At 40.1% G+C, this 17,421-nt stretch overlaps 1 protein-coding gene across 1 annotated transcript in view; it reads right to left on the bottom strand.

Annotated features, from left to right (window-relative positions):
* tenm3 (teneurin transmembrane protein 3) overlaps positions 1–17,421 on the bottom strand; it is a 101,514-nt gene that overhangs the window by 6,039 nt on the left and 78,054 nt on the right. Inside the window, exons 26-38 of the mRNA XM_031867070.1 lie at positions 15,293–15,394; positions 14,989–15,162; positions 14,674–14,733; positions 14,073–14,235; positions 13,139–13,277; positions 12,882–12,987; positions 12,453–12,595; positions 11,570–11,748; positions 7,978–8,082; positions 6,141–6,271; positions 2,831–3,000; positions 1,113–1,239; positions 31–249 (exon numbers count right to left, since the gene is read on the bottom strand). Coding sequence (XP_031722930.1) covers positions 31–249; positions 1,113–1,239; positions 2,831–3,000; positions 6,141–6,271; positions 7,978–8,082; positions 11,570–11,748; positions 12,453–12,595; positions 12,882–12,987; positions 13,139–13,277; positions 14,073–14,235; positions 14,674–14,733; positions 14,989–15,162; positions 15,293–15,394 — 1,818 coding nt within the window. The remainder of the gene's footprint in view (positions 1–30; positions 250–1,112; positions 1,240–2,830; positions 3,001–6,140; positions 6,272–7,977; positions 8,083–11,569; positions 11,749–12,452; positions 12,596–12,881; positions 12,988–13,138; positions 13,278–14,072; positions 14,236–14,673; positions 14,734–14,988; positions 15,163–15,292; positions 15,395–17,421) is intronic.

The following is a 17,421-nucleotide window of genomic DNA, read 5'->3' as shown; positions in this document are numbered from 1 at the left end:
CACACACACACACACACACACACACACACACACACACACACACACACAGACCTGTCCATCTTCAGAGTAGTCCACAGTGACGGAGGCGTTGCTCTCTGGGGGGTTGTAGATGTTTCTGTAGTATCCTATGGATCTGATAGTCTGCATGGTGTGTCGAGCCACGCTTGGCATGGTGACCGCTGACAGTCGGTCCCCAGAGTCATAGTCAAAGATGTACTGGTGCTGGCTGTGCAGCAGCAAGACCATGGACTGTTAGAGAGAGGGCAGAACAAACATACTATCAGAGCAGTAAAAGACACAATAGAACAAGCACAATGAGACACTTTACATTTACTGGAAAGTGGCAGCGAGCATGGCTCCAAATCTCTAACAGTATCGGATGCCTAGCAGTGCAAGGACAGAAGAAATAAAGCACCGGCACTCACAGAAAACAGGAGCCTCCAACAAACCAGGGAAGCACTATGGTGAGAGGCAAATCCAACCATATCCAACCACAGAAGTTTATGTTAAACATGAAGCTCCTCACACACAAAATAAAAGTGGGGTTTCTGTCATGAACCTTAAGCTACATGTAATGACACTGAGCACATATACATCAATCCATATTCTAAACAAATAAGGGAATCAGGTGCATCTTTCAATCAGCTTGTATTAGATGAATATCTTAACATTGCTGTGCCATCTGGTGGGGTTGTGTCCCACTGGACCTTATGCAAAATCCCACCTGCATGAGAGTGAGACAGTTCGGCTTGCATTTTAAGTAGTGCTTTATTTGCAGTCCTCTGGGGACATCACCACTGCAACAGCTAACAGTAGAAACTTAGCTGAGGAATTTATGGCATTTGTGTTCTATACAATCTGGATCCATTCACTCTCTTTGGTCATCTGAAATGGAGCATTGCATTAGGTTGGGCAAAGCTCTTCACCAGCTGCTACCAGCTGAATGAAAACATCCAATCATAATTCAAGCATTAATAAAATGAGGTGGAAAATGAGGTACTAATCTGTTGATTCACTCTTGGCAAGACTGCTGCCACATTGCACTCCACCACTCCCACCAATTTTCAATCAGGACAATATACGATTTAATGTTCATGTGTGTCACCATGTACCTTGTCCAAGTAGGTGTAGCTCCACGTCTTTCCGTCAGCAAAGACTCGGGAAATGATTCTTCCCTGACTGTCGTACTCCCACCTCTCTGTGGTTGGACCCCTCTGGAGGCCTGTCACCTGCCCCGTACTGGACAGACACACACACACACACACACACACACACACACACACACACACACACACACACACATATGTGTATATACAACTTTGTAGAAGCTAACAATCTAGTTCATACCAGAATGTGTCATATCCAAGCCATGTGTTTCCAGGTTAAATTGAAAGTGTCCCTAAAATGATGAATTTACTAATTTACTTATGTCAGTGTATTAATGCCGCAGTTCCTTTTAAAATGTTAATGCAGTCTTAGAGGCTGTTTTAAAGTCCCATGTTCCATATAATCCCGAATCATAAACAAAACTTTTTTTAAGATGATCTTTTTGGCCTTCATTGGATAGATAGAACAGTTAGACTGAAAAGGGAAGACAGAGGGGATGACATGCAGCTAAGGGTCAGATTTGAACTCGGGTTGCTGCGGTAAAGAGCTCAGCCTTGATACATGGGTCACCGACTCGACCACCTAGGATTATCACACCTTCATTTATATTGATATTTTAAAATGCAATTCCTATTGTGAACACAAGGTGTCACTATCACCATATAGGCAGATGCCTTTTTCATACCGAAGAAACTTTGTAAGTCCATGTTTCTTATATTTTGCCCCCTCAGGGTGGACAAACTGTTAGAAACACCTTTCGATACAATTGAACATGCACACACAGACACACACACTATGACCTCAAAAATAAACATCAAGTAGAATTATCACCATTATAACAGTGTCAACAAAAACTGAAAATGTATAAGCTTTGTAAGAGTAGAATTAATGGCAGAGCTATTATTTTAAGATGCACATTTTTCAAAAGCTTTCTGTTGTATTTTATTCTTAAATGCATCCCTTATTTGACTTGAAACGAGAGAACATTTATTTATTCATTATATTATGTAATATTTATAAGTCATCCAGTTCAATTTGAAAATATTGTTGAGATATTATTTAATTTAACTTTCTTTATTTGACTTAACAGTCAGTTTTTGACTACATACAGACGTTAATACAACTGTTGGCTACTTCAATATATACTGTATGAAACTAAATTATAGCGCAATTTAGACATTATTGTGATGTTCCGGACCTTTGTATGAGGAAATTCTCTTTAACTGGACCTTGTTGAATTTTAATTGAATACCCCTAACTTCGACTATACAGGTGTACTTAATAAAGAGTGCATCTGTGAAAATGGGGAAATAAGTGACGGTGTTCACATCACTGATGTGCCAGCACAAACCAGCACAAAGCCTGTTTCTCAGCAGGATGTAGGTTTGTTCCATGTTAACCACAACACCTCAACAGACTTTTTCAACTTTCTTTTGCTTTCTTTGTTCATTAGTGAGAATGTGGTGCTGGAAAAAACCTTTCTCCCCTTAACTAAGTCAGGTTATAGTGTCTCCAAGTATATGTAATGTGTACAAACAAGTGCTGTTAGATGTCTAAAGTCATAGATCCAGTGAATAGTGAAGCTATCCCTTTTTAACTGAGCTCTTTTGGACTTTTCTTCTGAGCCCAGTGGCACTGGCTTATCTCGTCTTCATCCTTTACATCTCAGCTTTCTGTATTTGAGTAAAGAAACTATTAAATACCCTAATATAGAAGCACTTACCTGGAGTAGGTCAAGTTAACAGACAGTAGCTTGCTGCTGGGAACCCAGAGTGTCGGATGGCCTTGGGTGTCATAGATGATCTTCAGCAGGAACTTCCTGTGGTCATCATAAATTTTCTCTGTTCGGAGCGAACGATCGTAGTCCACAGACAGCAGGTTCCTACCGTTCACCTGAAGGGGTGGACGCAAACAAATAACCACTGAATCATAGAGATCTCTGATCAGCTGAAACATGAAATGCTTAGTATTTGAACCTGATCATATTACATGCAGCAATGCTGAACCCCTGCTATGCTCCCTTCATGGTCTGACCATGACTAAAAGCATACAACTATTTAAAGGTGCCAATAATGTTGATTTCACCCCACAATACAAAAGTGTATAGATCAAACAATGCTGTTTTATTCTTAGAGCAATAGCAGAAGAGGGATTAAAATAGATTGGCCTGAAGGTGGCAGTAGTGTTTATCTTCCTGGGAGCTTGAATATAATGTGTAAACCATGGCAATCTGCCTGTGAGGAGATGTTTCTGTGTGTTGCTAGATGAAAGCTCATGGAGAGTGCAAAATGGAAAGAGCCTTTGGGCAGCATGAACATGCTGAGTTCATAAAGATTTACTCATTTGATTTAGATATCATATACATGTGGAAATTAGTGCTGGAGCAAAGGTTAAGACGTGACCAAACACTAAAGGAATCAACCAGCAAATTTCATCACTATCTGCATGGACAAACAAATCTGTTTCTCTGTTCTTTTATATCATGGCCCAAAAGATATAATAATATATCTAACGTTAGAGCGATCAAAGGAACCATAACTGATTTAATGAGCCATTCGCAGTTTCACTGTACCGGCCGTGTGTACTTAGACTTGCATGGCAAGTCTAAGTACATTATACTCTATTATAATATTACATTATAATAATTAGCTGGCTAGCACGTTTGTTGGCTTTTTAAAAAATGTATAATGGTTGAAGAATATACAATATGTTTCTCAATATGTACAGTCACTCATTCTCCGGGACCACGAGCATTACTTGAGAAAGTTAACATAAACCAAAGGGACCATATTAGCCGACTGTTGGCAGACTACTCCGCTGGGAGGAGCCTAGGATCACAGTTTATCGTCCCAAACGATTCTGCCACCCAACAACACAACAACATGACACTTTGATGTGTAACTTTAGCCCTACACTTTGTGTTTGCCTCTAGTCTTTCCTTTGTTTTGCCCCCAGTTTAACACCGTGAGGTAATCATGATGTCGGCTGTAAAAAGGGTCTGTAGGCTGAACAAACAGACAAACAAGAAATAAGCCCTGGTGTTTAATTCTTGTTAATAACTTGCTGCTCAATTTAACATATGCGCCTCAAGCAGTGAATTCAAACAGTGAATTTATCGCTTTCTAAATGACTTGCTGTTTGTTCAAACACCAGTTACGAAGACAGATAACCCAGGTTCGGAGCTGAACTCACCTTATGGATCCTTGAAGCAAGGGGAAATTCTAAGAATGAATTGTTCTACAGACCTTTTTCATTAAAGATAGAGTCTTGCTGGAAAACGTTCAAGTCATTTTTCTCATCTTTTTATTCGGCCACCCTCTCATTTGTGAATTAGCACCAGTTGAATGCAGCGAGGTGAATAAATGGGGGCAGAGAAAGAAGAAGGATATTGGGACGGTGGCTAATGGCCAGCTGGATGAGAAATAACAGCCAACAGACGTGCTGAGTGTGAGACACACCATACCAGATGAAACAAATCATTTTGTAGATTGGCATGGCCTGTCACGTTCATAATGGATTGGAGCACTCTATGACTTTTATTTCAACTCAGTGCCAAACAGGACTCTCAGATGGTCCCGTCTTCACTTCAGCCACTCATTTACCTTAATAACTGGTATAGAGAGGAAGAATTTCTGGGGTGTATTTACTGTACTCATACAGCGTTCGTATTTTCAAATAACAATCTCTCAGCCAGGAGACCATTGTTCCTGCCCCATGTGAAACGAGAAGTCAACATTGATTTATTTGTCAATGTACTAAAGTCATGCCACTTCCCTAGTTATTTTAACCCAAACAACGACCTTTTCCTAAACGTAGCAATGTATCATAGTTTGATTGAATCCAATCAGCCATACATTATTGACAAACATGACAGTGGAAGTCAAATATATCATAAATACACAATGAACAAATACATCTAGGGACTAACAATACCATCAGAAACTGTCCTACATTTATTTAATTCATCTCATAAAACTTACCAGCGTTGACATTCTGTGTCTGACAGCAGCTGTTTTCATTATTTCATCCAACAAGCTGCTAGGACATGCAGTTTCATATTACCTCACACGCTCAATGCACATTCCTTAGTTTGATGAGTGCACCACATGAAAACAGTATGAATATTAGCATTTAGCAGAAAGGCTGGTCAAAGGTTCCCTGCTGTTCATCCCGCCCCACAATCACCCCATCATTATTAACGCCTTACGCTGTCAGCTGGACTGTCATGGTGTTAGTGAAGACAAATTCTTGAACACACCAATCACTAACGTGTGGCTGACATATACAGTGTACATACTGTATTCATGCTCACCTTTGCACTCCCGTTTACTGAAACACACGCAACTCATTATTGCCAGCTCACAATACAACACTCCCCATTACCACTAGTGGGCCACACATGCTGTTGCATTCATTAGGGTTTGTTGGACCATGCTTAGAATGGCACCATTGTGTCGATCAAACTCTCCAGAGACCACATGACTGCAGAGTTTTCTCCTATTAGGCTGGGCTAGTTAGAGAGCACTTCATGTAATATTCAAGCACTGCAGACAAATCACTGTCCCTTCCTTCTCTCCTAATAGCTTGTAAGAACACACAACGCCATAATGGACAGAAACATAAATCCCCTATGCAACCCACAGCAAGCTGCTTACAGAGGGGGACAAAATGATAGGACTGATATGTGAGCATTGTTGCCTTCTAGCAAGAAGGTACTGGACTTACATCTAATGTCCAGCTGGGGCCCCGCTGTGCGCAGTGCACCTGTATGTTTTCACTCCGTCTGTGTGGGTTTCTCCCTCCAACAGTTCACAGCAGGTGAATTTGAAACTCTGTAATGTTTGCAAGTGTAAAGGTGCTGCTCTATTCAGCATGTGATATCCCTGTGATAATCCAAGATTGATACAATAACTACATGATTAATTAAACTGAACCCTGTCCATTGGACCATGTGGACCCTATTTTGTCTTTCAGTTCAGAAAAGATGCCTGTGTTTGTAGATCACTAGTCAGTCCCAGCTGGAGAGCACTCACCCTGAGCTTCCTCCCAAAGACGATGACTTTTCCACGTGTCTGTTCCTTCCTAAACCTCCACTCCACCAGGTTCTGGCCATTCTCTCCCGGCAGTGTCATGTTGCGTCGGGCTACAGTTGGGTTAGCAGCACCTTGAAATAGATATGAAAAAGACATGAATACCAACAACATTTTAAACTACAAGTGGTACAACTACCGCCTCACGGTTGTAGCCGCCGCCAACCAGTCAAGCTAGAGTCTACATCAATGTCTGTCCTAAATGTCATCACTACATCATTTTATCCCATTAGACATTTGTGTGAAATTGTCATAAATTGACCATCAAATTTGAATCAATTGATCCTTAGTCCAGGTGGACGTTTGTGCCAAATTTGAAGATATTCCCTCCAGGTGTTCCTGAGATATTGTGTCATGAGAATGGAACGTGGGGACAGACAGACTGAAAACATCATGCCTTTGATTGCAATATCCTGGGTACCTTGTGCACTATGTGTTGATGTATACTTTTTTACAATGCATGGAAGATCATCCTAATCCTGCAAATACGGAAATATTACTGAGCAACTTTGTTTATCAAGTAAAATATAATGCTCAAACTCGCTCAGACAGAGTGTATCTCTGCAACGCAGTACATGCCAGTATGGATTTTGATCATTTACAGAAGCCATTAGCCTCTCTGGAAGGTTTAATGTTTCCCCCTCCAGACTTTTAATGATTTTACCTCAAGATGGGCTTTGTGTGTGGTTTGAATCTTCTAATGTGATTCACATTCAATGTTCCATTGAATGTGAATCACATATCATATCAATACAATTTAATTGCTACTAACCATGTTCCAAAGTCTCCTGCAGTGTTTTAGACCATCAAATGAAAATCAGCCTGCAGAGACTTGACACTTGAGTTGGTCATTAATCACAGTGAGCATCACTTCTGTATTTATTGTTGTGTTGTATTAAGTTATATTGCTGCAGTTCGGCAGGTCAGCTGCTAATGCAGGCTTGTAAGTCTGAAATGTCTGCACTACATCACCATGCAATGATGAACAATGACATAAAGAAAAGCAGGCATATTTATTATGACGGATCACCGACAGTACGTGCAGCACATTTCAAGCTGATTATTATTATTAAGATGTAATGCAAACCAGTGGCTATCTAGAAAGTCAAAAGAACACAACGTATTTGAGTCATTAAAACTTTGTGCTGCTTTGGAAAATGGTCAGCAAAAATTTAAATACAGAAGATTTGCAGGAGCCGCACTAAAATGTGAAAACACTGGTACGGCTTGAAAGATGATCCGATCAAAATCATTCAAATATGATATTTCATGATACTGATGATCCTTTTCACAAACAGGCTCATCACATGGGCAGACAGTTGTGATGGAAAAAAGGCCTCAGACAGCACCTGCCACACAAAAACTCTTAGATGAAAACCATTTACATTGAATACTTAGCGTACTGAGCAATTCATAACTCATAAGCCATGAAGACAGCCTACACCCATGCTTTACATGTACTGCATGGTGGTAAGCAGGATAGAGTCATTTAACAGATGCAGCAAGGACTCAGCCTTGGTACATGGGGTATATTGTATTCACGCTTCAAAAATCATAAAGTGGTGTCCTTTGTGAAGATTATCTTGCTGAACAAAAGCCTAAACGCTTGTTTGACACAGAGCTTATTTTCTGCAATAATCTAAAATCCAGTGGAAAAATCTAATAGTTTTTTGTGGACGGAACCAGTGTGATGCTTAGTTGTGGGGTGTCCGACACAAATACGTCATCCCCGCACCACTCACTATCAAACATTTAGGGTAATGTGCTCAAAGCTGCATACCTGCCAGTATATGGGGCTCTGTCTGGTAGTGTGTGTCCATCCCATTGGCATAGATGACCCGCAGCGAATGGTCATTACCCACATGGTAGCTGTTACGAAGCTGGTCTGTGAGATAGATTCGGGGAGATGATTATCATGAATGACAATACAATTACAATACAATACAATATCATTACTATACCTAACATTGATTTTATGTTTGTTTTCAATGTGGCAGATTTCAAGGGATTTCTTCAAAAACACTATCAATGCTAAACTGAACTGAAAAAGAGAGAAAATGAAAGACAAAGAGAGGAGAGCAAGAAAATGCATGTGTGTGTGTGTGTGTGTGTATGTAAAGAGAGAACAGAGTACAATTAATTTCCGTGGGCCGTGTTTGAACCTGCTAATGGAGCACAGGGCAGGTATTAACATCCGCCAGCCTCTTTTGATTAGGTTCCCCTTGACCTCTCGCAGGACTAATGGCTGTGTGTGTATGTGTGAGTAAGTGAGAGATCAAGGCTCTCTCGCCTAGAGACAGTTTTACTTTTTTCTCCCTTATTCTATCCTTCCTTCATCAGGTAAATGATTCCTGTTTGTCTGATTGTCTTTTAAAAAAAAAAAAGTACAAAATATTTCCGAAAAAAACCTTCTACTTTATTCACAAAGTTTTTGAGGGCAAACAAAAAATTAATAAAAATAACATCAACACATTTGATGGCAAAGTTATCTACCAATTTCACACAGCGATAAGTGTGCAGTGTCTTCTTTTGTTACACATCGTATTTCTGAGGGAATTAGCTTTATCAATTATTTTCAAACGTTGTTTCCTTCTAAATTAAATATAATACAACTTTTTTATTTGAATTTCTTTTAAAATAGTTTTCATCTTGATTTGAGAGCAACTACAAAAGTCTTTATTTTTTCGTCCTTAGATTCACTGGGATTCTTTTCTTTTTTTTCTACCAAATGTTGTTTCACAATGACATGGAGGGAAAACATGCAGCACTGGTTATCTAAATGATCTGGGGTCAAGTAATTCAAAGATAGTTTAACCTTTCAAATCTGTCCAAAATGTGACTCCTGCAAAAAGTGACTGGCCACTGTGTTATTTTTTTATGCTGATTGTACGTTTTGGTTTAATATTGTGCGGTGGATCTGATCCTTCACTCCCACCCACCCACATCAATTTTATACCACAAAAGAGAGGCTTCGTACAATATATAATGAATAGGGACAAGCAGCACACACAGCTTATTAGAGCCAGTCCATGATAATGCATTCGTGTGAACATTTACTGTATTTTCCCTGTAGAGCCTCATTGTCAAGTCCTGCATGGTTGCCCGTTTTCACAAAGCAATCAACAACAACATCTAAATGACAAAATACAGCATCTGTATTAGCTTGTTTACCATTTCTGGGCTGCACCTACAGCTAATATGATTTCACATTACCTGGACCGCTTGCACATTGCGCAGTTTAGAGGATAGCGAGGAGGCGAAAGGATAAATAATGTACATGAATTGATGGAGAGGAATGCTACACTTGTCGATGGCTTTGAATAACTTATTACGTTCGGATCAATACTGCTCTGCCGTGAGGGAGACGCTACTCTGTTTTCCTCTCGGGGCACATGTAGCATGCTCTGAAACAAATCACTGACGGCCACTCGAGGCCTCTCTTCAACTGGCGCATTAGTTCAGATTTAACAAGGGCATCAGTGCAAAATTATTGTTTTCCCTCACCATTCAGACCGAATGTCTGACATGAAGGATGATAAGGATGGTGAAACTTATTTTTTCCTTTTGCAGTTTCCCTCAAATCGAGAATTATCATTGATGGATCTCTCAGGTCTATTCTTACAAGGTTTAAAGGTGTAAAATACGAGATTGGGAGCATTTCTTTTGCCTCTCAATGGCTCTCAACATGCGACGGCTGAGCTGGCGGCTCGCGGCTAACAGTGCTAACAGCGCTTAAATTGAAAAATATGGCAAGAGTGCTGACAGAGCTCACAGTGTTTACCTGAGGGGAACTGATGGGCATTAAGTTTCGCTATCTGCTCTTTTTTTCTTTCTTTCAGTTAGTAAGAAGTTAATGGTTATGGATTAGAACAAAGGCGGGTCTTGCGGATGGAATTCATGTAGACATTAACATACTCTATCAATACTGTTAACTTTAGCTCAGTACATACAGTGGTCCCATGGGGCATTCGCCGGAGCCAGAGGGTAATATTGTGGAAAGCAATGAGAATAAAACATTTTGCAATATGGCCATTGGTCAGAGAAATATAGATTTACTGATTTGGAGTGTTTGCCCTGGGTGGTAAGTGCTAGGACTGGTGGTGGTGGCTGAAGATTATGAACTACAAAGCTGAGACCCTTCTGGATTACCATGGGGAAGTTATATTTATAATCATGGTGTTAAGGGAAGACTTTAGAGCCTGATATACTCCCAAGTGGACGCGTACACTGCAGACACCACAAACACCAAGCAGTTCTGTTTATACTGCTCTCTGGAGTCCACTTGGAGGACGCGTTCCACACATGCACAGTAGATCGGCGTCTACAGGAAGACCTATTCCATGGATGTAGGGTAGTCTGTATGATGATGTTTGCACAGAATCTACATGTACACCCTCTGATGACAAAATTTAAGTCAAGCGGATGCAGAAAGTACAATACTGGCTTTTCTTAAGGAGATTGGTCTGACTCCAAACTCACAGCAACACTACTGTGTAACATTTACCAGCCTCAGCACTGAGCAACTACTACTCTATCAGCTACTGCTGTTCTCTCTGCTGTCTTTGTAGTGCATGCGATGTGTGAAACCTTGCATCTACTTTAATGTTGGGCTTTTTCCAAAGTGTCCACAGCCTCTCATCAGTGATTTCAATGGAAACGGCACCATTGAAAAAAAAAAAAAAAGAGCTGTTGAAAAATGTTGAATAGAGCTCTTGTTTCTACTGGGCCAATATCACACAGTCTGATTCACATTACGAAGGCATTTGCATCACACACACTTTCTTACTTACTCTGTCACACAGACAAACACATAGACCTGTACTTCTATTTTTGTGAGGACCCTCATTGACATAATGCATTCCCTAGCCCCTTACCTTCACCTTAACATTAACCATAACAACTAAATGCCTAACCCCAAACCTTACCGTAACCTAAACCTAATTCTTATCTGATCTTATTGTCTGGTCTTGAAGAAGTGAGGACCATACAAAATGTCCCAACTTTCCATAATTGTCCTCACTCTGTTTAACTGTTGGTTAAAAATTACTTTTCAATTAAATTCAATTCTATCTGCTTAGCCACAAATTGGCCTCAGAGTGCTTTACAATGTGTATACCGTCCCCGGACCCTGGCATCTGATAATAACAGGTAAAATAAGGAAGCATCATCAGGGAGAGCAACAGAGGATAGACAGAAGTGTAATAGATATGTCATGGGTACAGAATGAACAACAACACAGCCAATCCATATGACAGAAATTATAATGAGAGTAGTAATAAAAGCAGTAATAGTAATTGAAATGTGAATACACACACACACACACACACCCACACACACACACACACACACACACACTTGCGTAAACACCTTACCCTGCACCAGCGTGTAGAAGGAGTCTATTGATGACAGGTTGGTTGTGATGGAAACGTCCTCATCCCTCCCTGACGTCTCAATGTCCACAGCAACAGCCCCTGACGACATGTCGCCGTGGAGATTGGTCACCACGCCGGTGGGGAAGGTCACATTAGTCAGACGACCCTCACTGTCATAGCTACAAGGACAATGAGGGATGCAGGGAGGGGGGAATAAAGGGACATTAGTGTCTATTACTGTAATGTGCTTTATGGAACCCTGTAGAAAAAAAATTACTCTACATTACACACACACACACACACACACACACACACACACACACACGTGGCCATAGCTGAATGTGCTAGACCTGGTTGTAAAGAATAGCAATTTCAGAGGAGGTGGGATGAAAACTGGATATACCCAGCTGGAGGAAGAGCTTGAATTCCAATTAATCTAATTAGAGGAAGTCAATGAATTAGTCAGTTATGAGACTAGGTTTTCAATTATTTAACGTCTCGTCAGAAGACTAATCGTTCGGTGTCCACTGGTCCAACTAAAGTTTATGTCTCGACATAAACTAGTAGAGACAGTGAAGAAATCAAAGAGTGTATGTTATAAATCGATTCGTTCAGATTGATGTTGCCCACTTTGAGGTGATTTGAGCAGGTGTAGATCATAGCAGCTGATGCGATTCTGTCAGAAATGTTTTCTCAATGCCATAAAACCATTAAGAGCTAAAATAATTCTTAGTAACTTGGTAAAGTACCTGTAGATGTCTTATGAAATACAAAAATCCAAATTTATTGTTTGTTTTGTTTTTTCCCTTTTGATTTCCAGCCTTCCATTATCACACAGCAGGTCAGACATGTACCCAAATATAAACAGAGTAATGCTGCTCACTCATAGAAGGTAGTCCAGCCTATCTGGAGGCTTTTGGTAGCGAGCAAGCCACTGTTGCCATGGTAACTAAACAAGACCAGTTCCTGACCCTGAGCCGTGAGAGTCTTCAGACCACCGTTAGTCCCGATGGTCAGCCAGATGACCTATACACACACACAAACAGCAACAGCCACAGTAAAACATGGTTACGTGTTCGGATTGTACCAGTCCTCTCTTACTTCATCTCAGCCGTCATCTCAGACAGTAAACATCAAAGTTTGCTTAATTTAAATATTAATATTTTGTTGTTGTCCAAATAGTGTTTTCTTGAAACTTTTGTGAGAAACAAAATACAGATAAAACAATAATAAGTGGTTCATTTGCTGGCTGAATGCAGGTGTTTTGATAACTTTAACTTCTGCAGCATGGCAAAAGACTTGCTCATCTCACCTGGTTGTCAGGGGCAACCACACGCACAGGCATCCTGTTGGTATCTCTACGGATACGGAGGGTATTCCCGCTGCTGTCTGTCACCGCGGTTACATCCTCCTCATTGCTGAGAGTGAAGGAATGGAGGGTGGTAAATGACAAAGTGAAAATTAAGTTTGAAAAGAAGGACAACAATGAAGAAAGTGCCGAAACTAAATGTATTTCAAATATAACAAATATTTCAAAGCAACTATGTGTTTATTTCCACACAAACCAACCTGTAGCTGAAGTTGTATTTATAGTCCCCAGTGACCAGAGACATGGTGAACTGGTGAGTCCCATTCCCATCAAACACATAGAGCTCTTGGGAGGCTGGAGAGGCCACTTCATAGGAGCTAGGACCTGAAGCCAGAGAGCCTGAAGACACACAAACAAGCAGATGGACAGACTTGTGATTGCTCTATCATTTACTGTATCTTCTTTTTATTATACATATATGTATATATTATATTATATACGCTGGGAAATATCTGGGACAGTTCTGCTGACCAGCTTGCGCAGCAATCAGAGCCTCAGATCCTTCATTGAGTCTGCCTTGCCAGTGTGTAGCCACTGTTCAAACCCAAAGATCATTGTTGTACAATTACTGGGTAGTGTGCAGGATCCTTACTGGCCCAAATATGAATCCATGTGGTCCACATTCCATGTAATACATATGTCACGGCATGCAAATAAATGGAGATACATCATAACACATGATTTTTTTCCATCTTCTTTTTTCTAATATTTGATGGGGGACAACATAAATGTATTACACAGGATACAATACAAGAAAGGTATTGAAGTACTCTGCCATTAAAAACAGTACAGTTCCCCATATTATTAGCACCGATACTTTAAGGTGTTTTGAAAAGAGCCATATTTACACTGCAAAAGTGTTTTTGTCGACTTTTCACGGCTGGTCGATGAACGCACTATGGTACAAAAATTCACTCTTGTTTATGGCCTCTTTTCACACCCTCCACTGCCTTGCATTGTCAAAATATGTTTGGTTTTTTGATATATGAAAAAAATTTTAAGTTACATGTTCCGTTGTCATCTTTAGATTTTTGCCGTGGTATCGTTTCAGTATCAGCATCGAGATACTTGAGGCAGGTATCGCTTCAAAGCCATCATTTTGGTATTGTAACAACACTAACAGTATAAACATACCAGTAGGTGGCTGGTTGCATCGTATAGCTCGAATTCGGATGTTTCCCAGATCAGCCATGTACAGCGTCCCATCCGGAGACACCACCAAAGACGAAGGAGAATTAAGCCTTGCGTCTTTAGCATAGCCCTCTCCTGTTTGATAGCAGTCACAGTTGGCATCGTTCTGCAAGACAGACGGAGGTCGGGAGTGGGGTGAGGGGTGGGTAGGGTGACAGACAATGACATTACATGAGCAATTCAACTTGGCTTATGCTATGGAGAGTGGAGAGGAGAAGTGGGCACCATCAAGAATTCAACTGGTGACAAACTCTCATGAATCAAATTTTCTTTATTGTGTTATATTACTAATATATTAATGTTGATCAGATACTAGCTGCAGTCACTGTGATATTGTTTTACAATTAAATTACTTATATTCTATATTAAATTGTATTCATATAATTATTTGACTGCTACACATTTATTGTGGGTTTGCTGACCTGGACTGTACTATATCATGAATCAATCAAGATTAAGATATCAAATGAAGAAATAAAAGAAGGACATGGAGAATGCTTTTCAATGTCAGCTCCTCTGTATGTAAGGTAGATGTGGTACAGACCTTGCAGTCACAGTCAGATGGCTCTCCAGCTAGATGGGTAATTTCTCCATCAGTCGACACCTGGTGGGGTGAAAGTCACAAATAGACATTTTGCAACAGAAGGGCTCTTTCACCGAAAAGAAAACGACACAATAAAAGCACTCAGTTCATCATTTGTCTAATGCTCCTGTATCTGGGGTTCAAATCAGACTTGGTACCTTTGTTGCTAATTACTGACTTGGACAGAGATTCAAAGTTGATGCAAAAATTGTTGATCTGTTAATCAGGAACTTACTGCACATGAATGTACCGTATACTGTATTTGCTGAAGATTACCTGTCGGATCTGGTGGATTTTCTTTTCGTCTGTCTCTGCGATGTAGAGGACACCGCTGTAGGACAAAGCGATGGCTGTAGCTCCCTCTAGCATGGTCTGGACCGCTCTCTTCCCCATAGTATATTCTATACCAGGTACCTGGCAGTGCATTGGACGACCTGCCACGATACGAACCTGAACACATACATTATGCAAAGTTGTTACTAGCTGCTAGCAAAAGTTGATTTATTAAACTAGTATTTCATGAAAAAAGGCACATGTAACAGGACATTTGTAAAACATGGACTGTGGTTAATGTGGGTACCTGTCTATTTTCAGTGATCTGCAACACAACGTTGTTGTCCAGGACGTAGATGGAGTTATCCATGGGATTGATGGCTAGATCTGTGGGCCATTCTAACCGAACCTGGATGTTAAGATGCCAGAGGGGGAGAAGACAGAGAGAGGTTCACATGCTACTCTGACTACAGTATATACTTCCATTAAACTATACTGTATTTTGCTATCTGATCCTGTTGATTCTAACAGGATCAGATCACCAGGAAACCAGGAAATACGGTGTATTTCCTGGTTTCCTGGTGATCTGATCCAGGAAACTGTCATTGATAATGACAGATGCTTTAAAAATGATGTATATAAAATTAAAACCTTCATGATCTCTAGGTCTGCTGCCTCAGTAAAGAGAAAACAGGGAGAGCAATCACCTAAAAACAAAGTTGCTCATGGACAGTTCAACTGGACTTGTTAAAACTACAGAGGACTGAGGGGGCATCTGTGATAGTAAATACACCCTTCGGATCAGGTTTACATGACATAAGGAGTTATTTTAAAGTACTTCAAATCTAAAGAAATAAATCTGGACGTGTGTTTACATTAAATGTCTTCGATAAACTATGTCTATACCCACAACATGGGGTGTTTTTAATATCAGCAAGTTTATATATTGTCTACTAAATGTCCCCTTTGTTCAAATGCTGCATTCACAAACATATTAAAGTGACTGTACGCTTAACTTGAAAAAGAACAACATGAATCTACAGAAAGCTGTAGTTGAACATGTGTGGGCTGTCAGTTCCACGAGTGAACTCAAGAGGTCGACTAGATAACTGCCAGAAGTCAAACTGAGCTAAAGTCTGCAGCGGAGAAAACACAGTCAGAGTTCAGATAAGTGCAACTCTGCAAGAAATGCCCCCAAACCACGGTCCTGTGCCCACAAAACAAAGACCACAACACACACACTCTCCCTCTCTCTCTCTAACACACACACACACACACACACACACACCCACACACACACACACACACACACGTTAAGCCTTGTTTAATCTTTTCCTTAAGGTCTAATACTTGACACTTGCCCTGTGTGTGTGCGTGTGTGTGATGAAGGATTTCTTGGGACTTAATGTATTTAAAATGTGCTGTAACTTGTTATAAAGGATTTGTGCATTAAGCTTTGTGAGCCATTTTTGAGCAGATGTAATATTGTAGAAACGTGGTGTTCTTTCCATTCTGAAGTCCATACCATGTATGTAAGATTGTACATTCTCAGTAAAAACAAGCTGTAAAAATTCTATCTTACTCTCTGTCTCACTGTCTTTTCTTATTTTTGCCAGTCTGATGAGTTTCAAAAATTAATTAAGGAAAAGTCAGTAACCAGATCTTAATCGTTGCAGAGCATCCTATCAACTGGATTGAATCTCAATCATAGGGACCTGCAACTAATTTACGTTTACTGGAAACATTTAAATCCAATGCAAGTGTGATATTGTTTTATATTAGTGCTGGGCAACGATTCAAATTTTTAATCGTGATTAATCGCATGATTTTTTTTGCGATTAATCGCATTGTTATGCGCAAAATTCAATAATGAATTCAAAAGTAGTGTATTGCGCACTTTTATTTTAAAAGTACTGCTATATGAACAAAAGTGCAATAACTTGGTTTGCAAACACTTTAAACAAATAAGGTGCTTTTTAACAGCAGTATTCCCTTTACACAGTAGCAGTTAAAATACAGTTATAATGATTCTGATAATAGATATTCAGCCGGTGTTTTATCTTTTTTTTTTTGTTAAATTCTCAGTAGCGATAGCTAAATAATATGCTTATTATACATATTCCAAACAAAAACACTTTAAAAACTCTAAAAAAGTTATTTAAATGAATCATTTATTTTTTGCTTTTGTTGGTATTTTGGTCAGACATATATGCAACGCTGATTACCGTAATATGTGTGGTATTTGTTATAAATGTACGTTGGTACATTTATAAGAAGCTGATAAGAAGCTGTACATGGAGGGACTTAGGACCCAGGGGAATGTGGGTGAAGGAAACAGGAAGAGACGGAAGAGACGCCACACAAACTCAGCTGTTCACCGCTTGCTGCCGGCCGGTTGGCCGGCCGGTTCTTGTGTTAAAAATGTCCGCTTAATAA

Source organism: Anarrhichthys ocellatus, unplaced genomic scaffold (assembly GCF_004355925.1).
Source record: "Anarrhichthys ocellatus isolate YVR2014 unplaced genomic scaffold, GSC_Weel_1.0 scaffold38, whole genome shotgun sequence".
Lineage (NCBI taxonomy): Eukaryota > Metazoa > Chordata > Actinopteri > Perciformes > Anarhichadidae > Anarrhichthys > Anarrhichthys ocellatus.
This window is presented reverse-complemented; position numbering and strand designations above follow the sequence as displayed.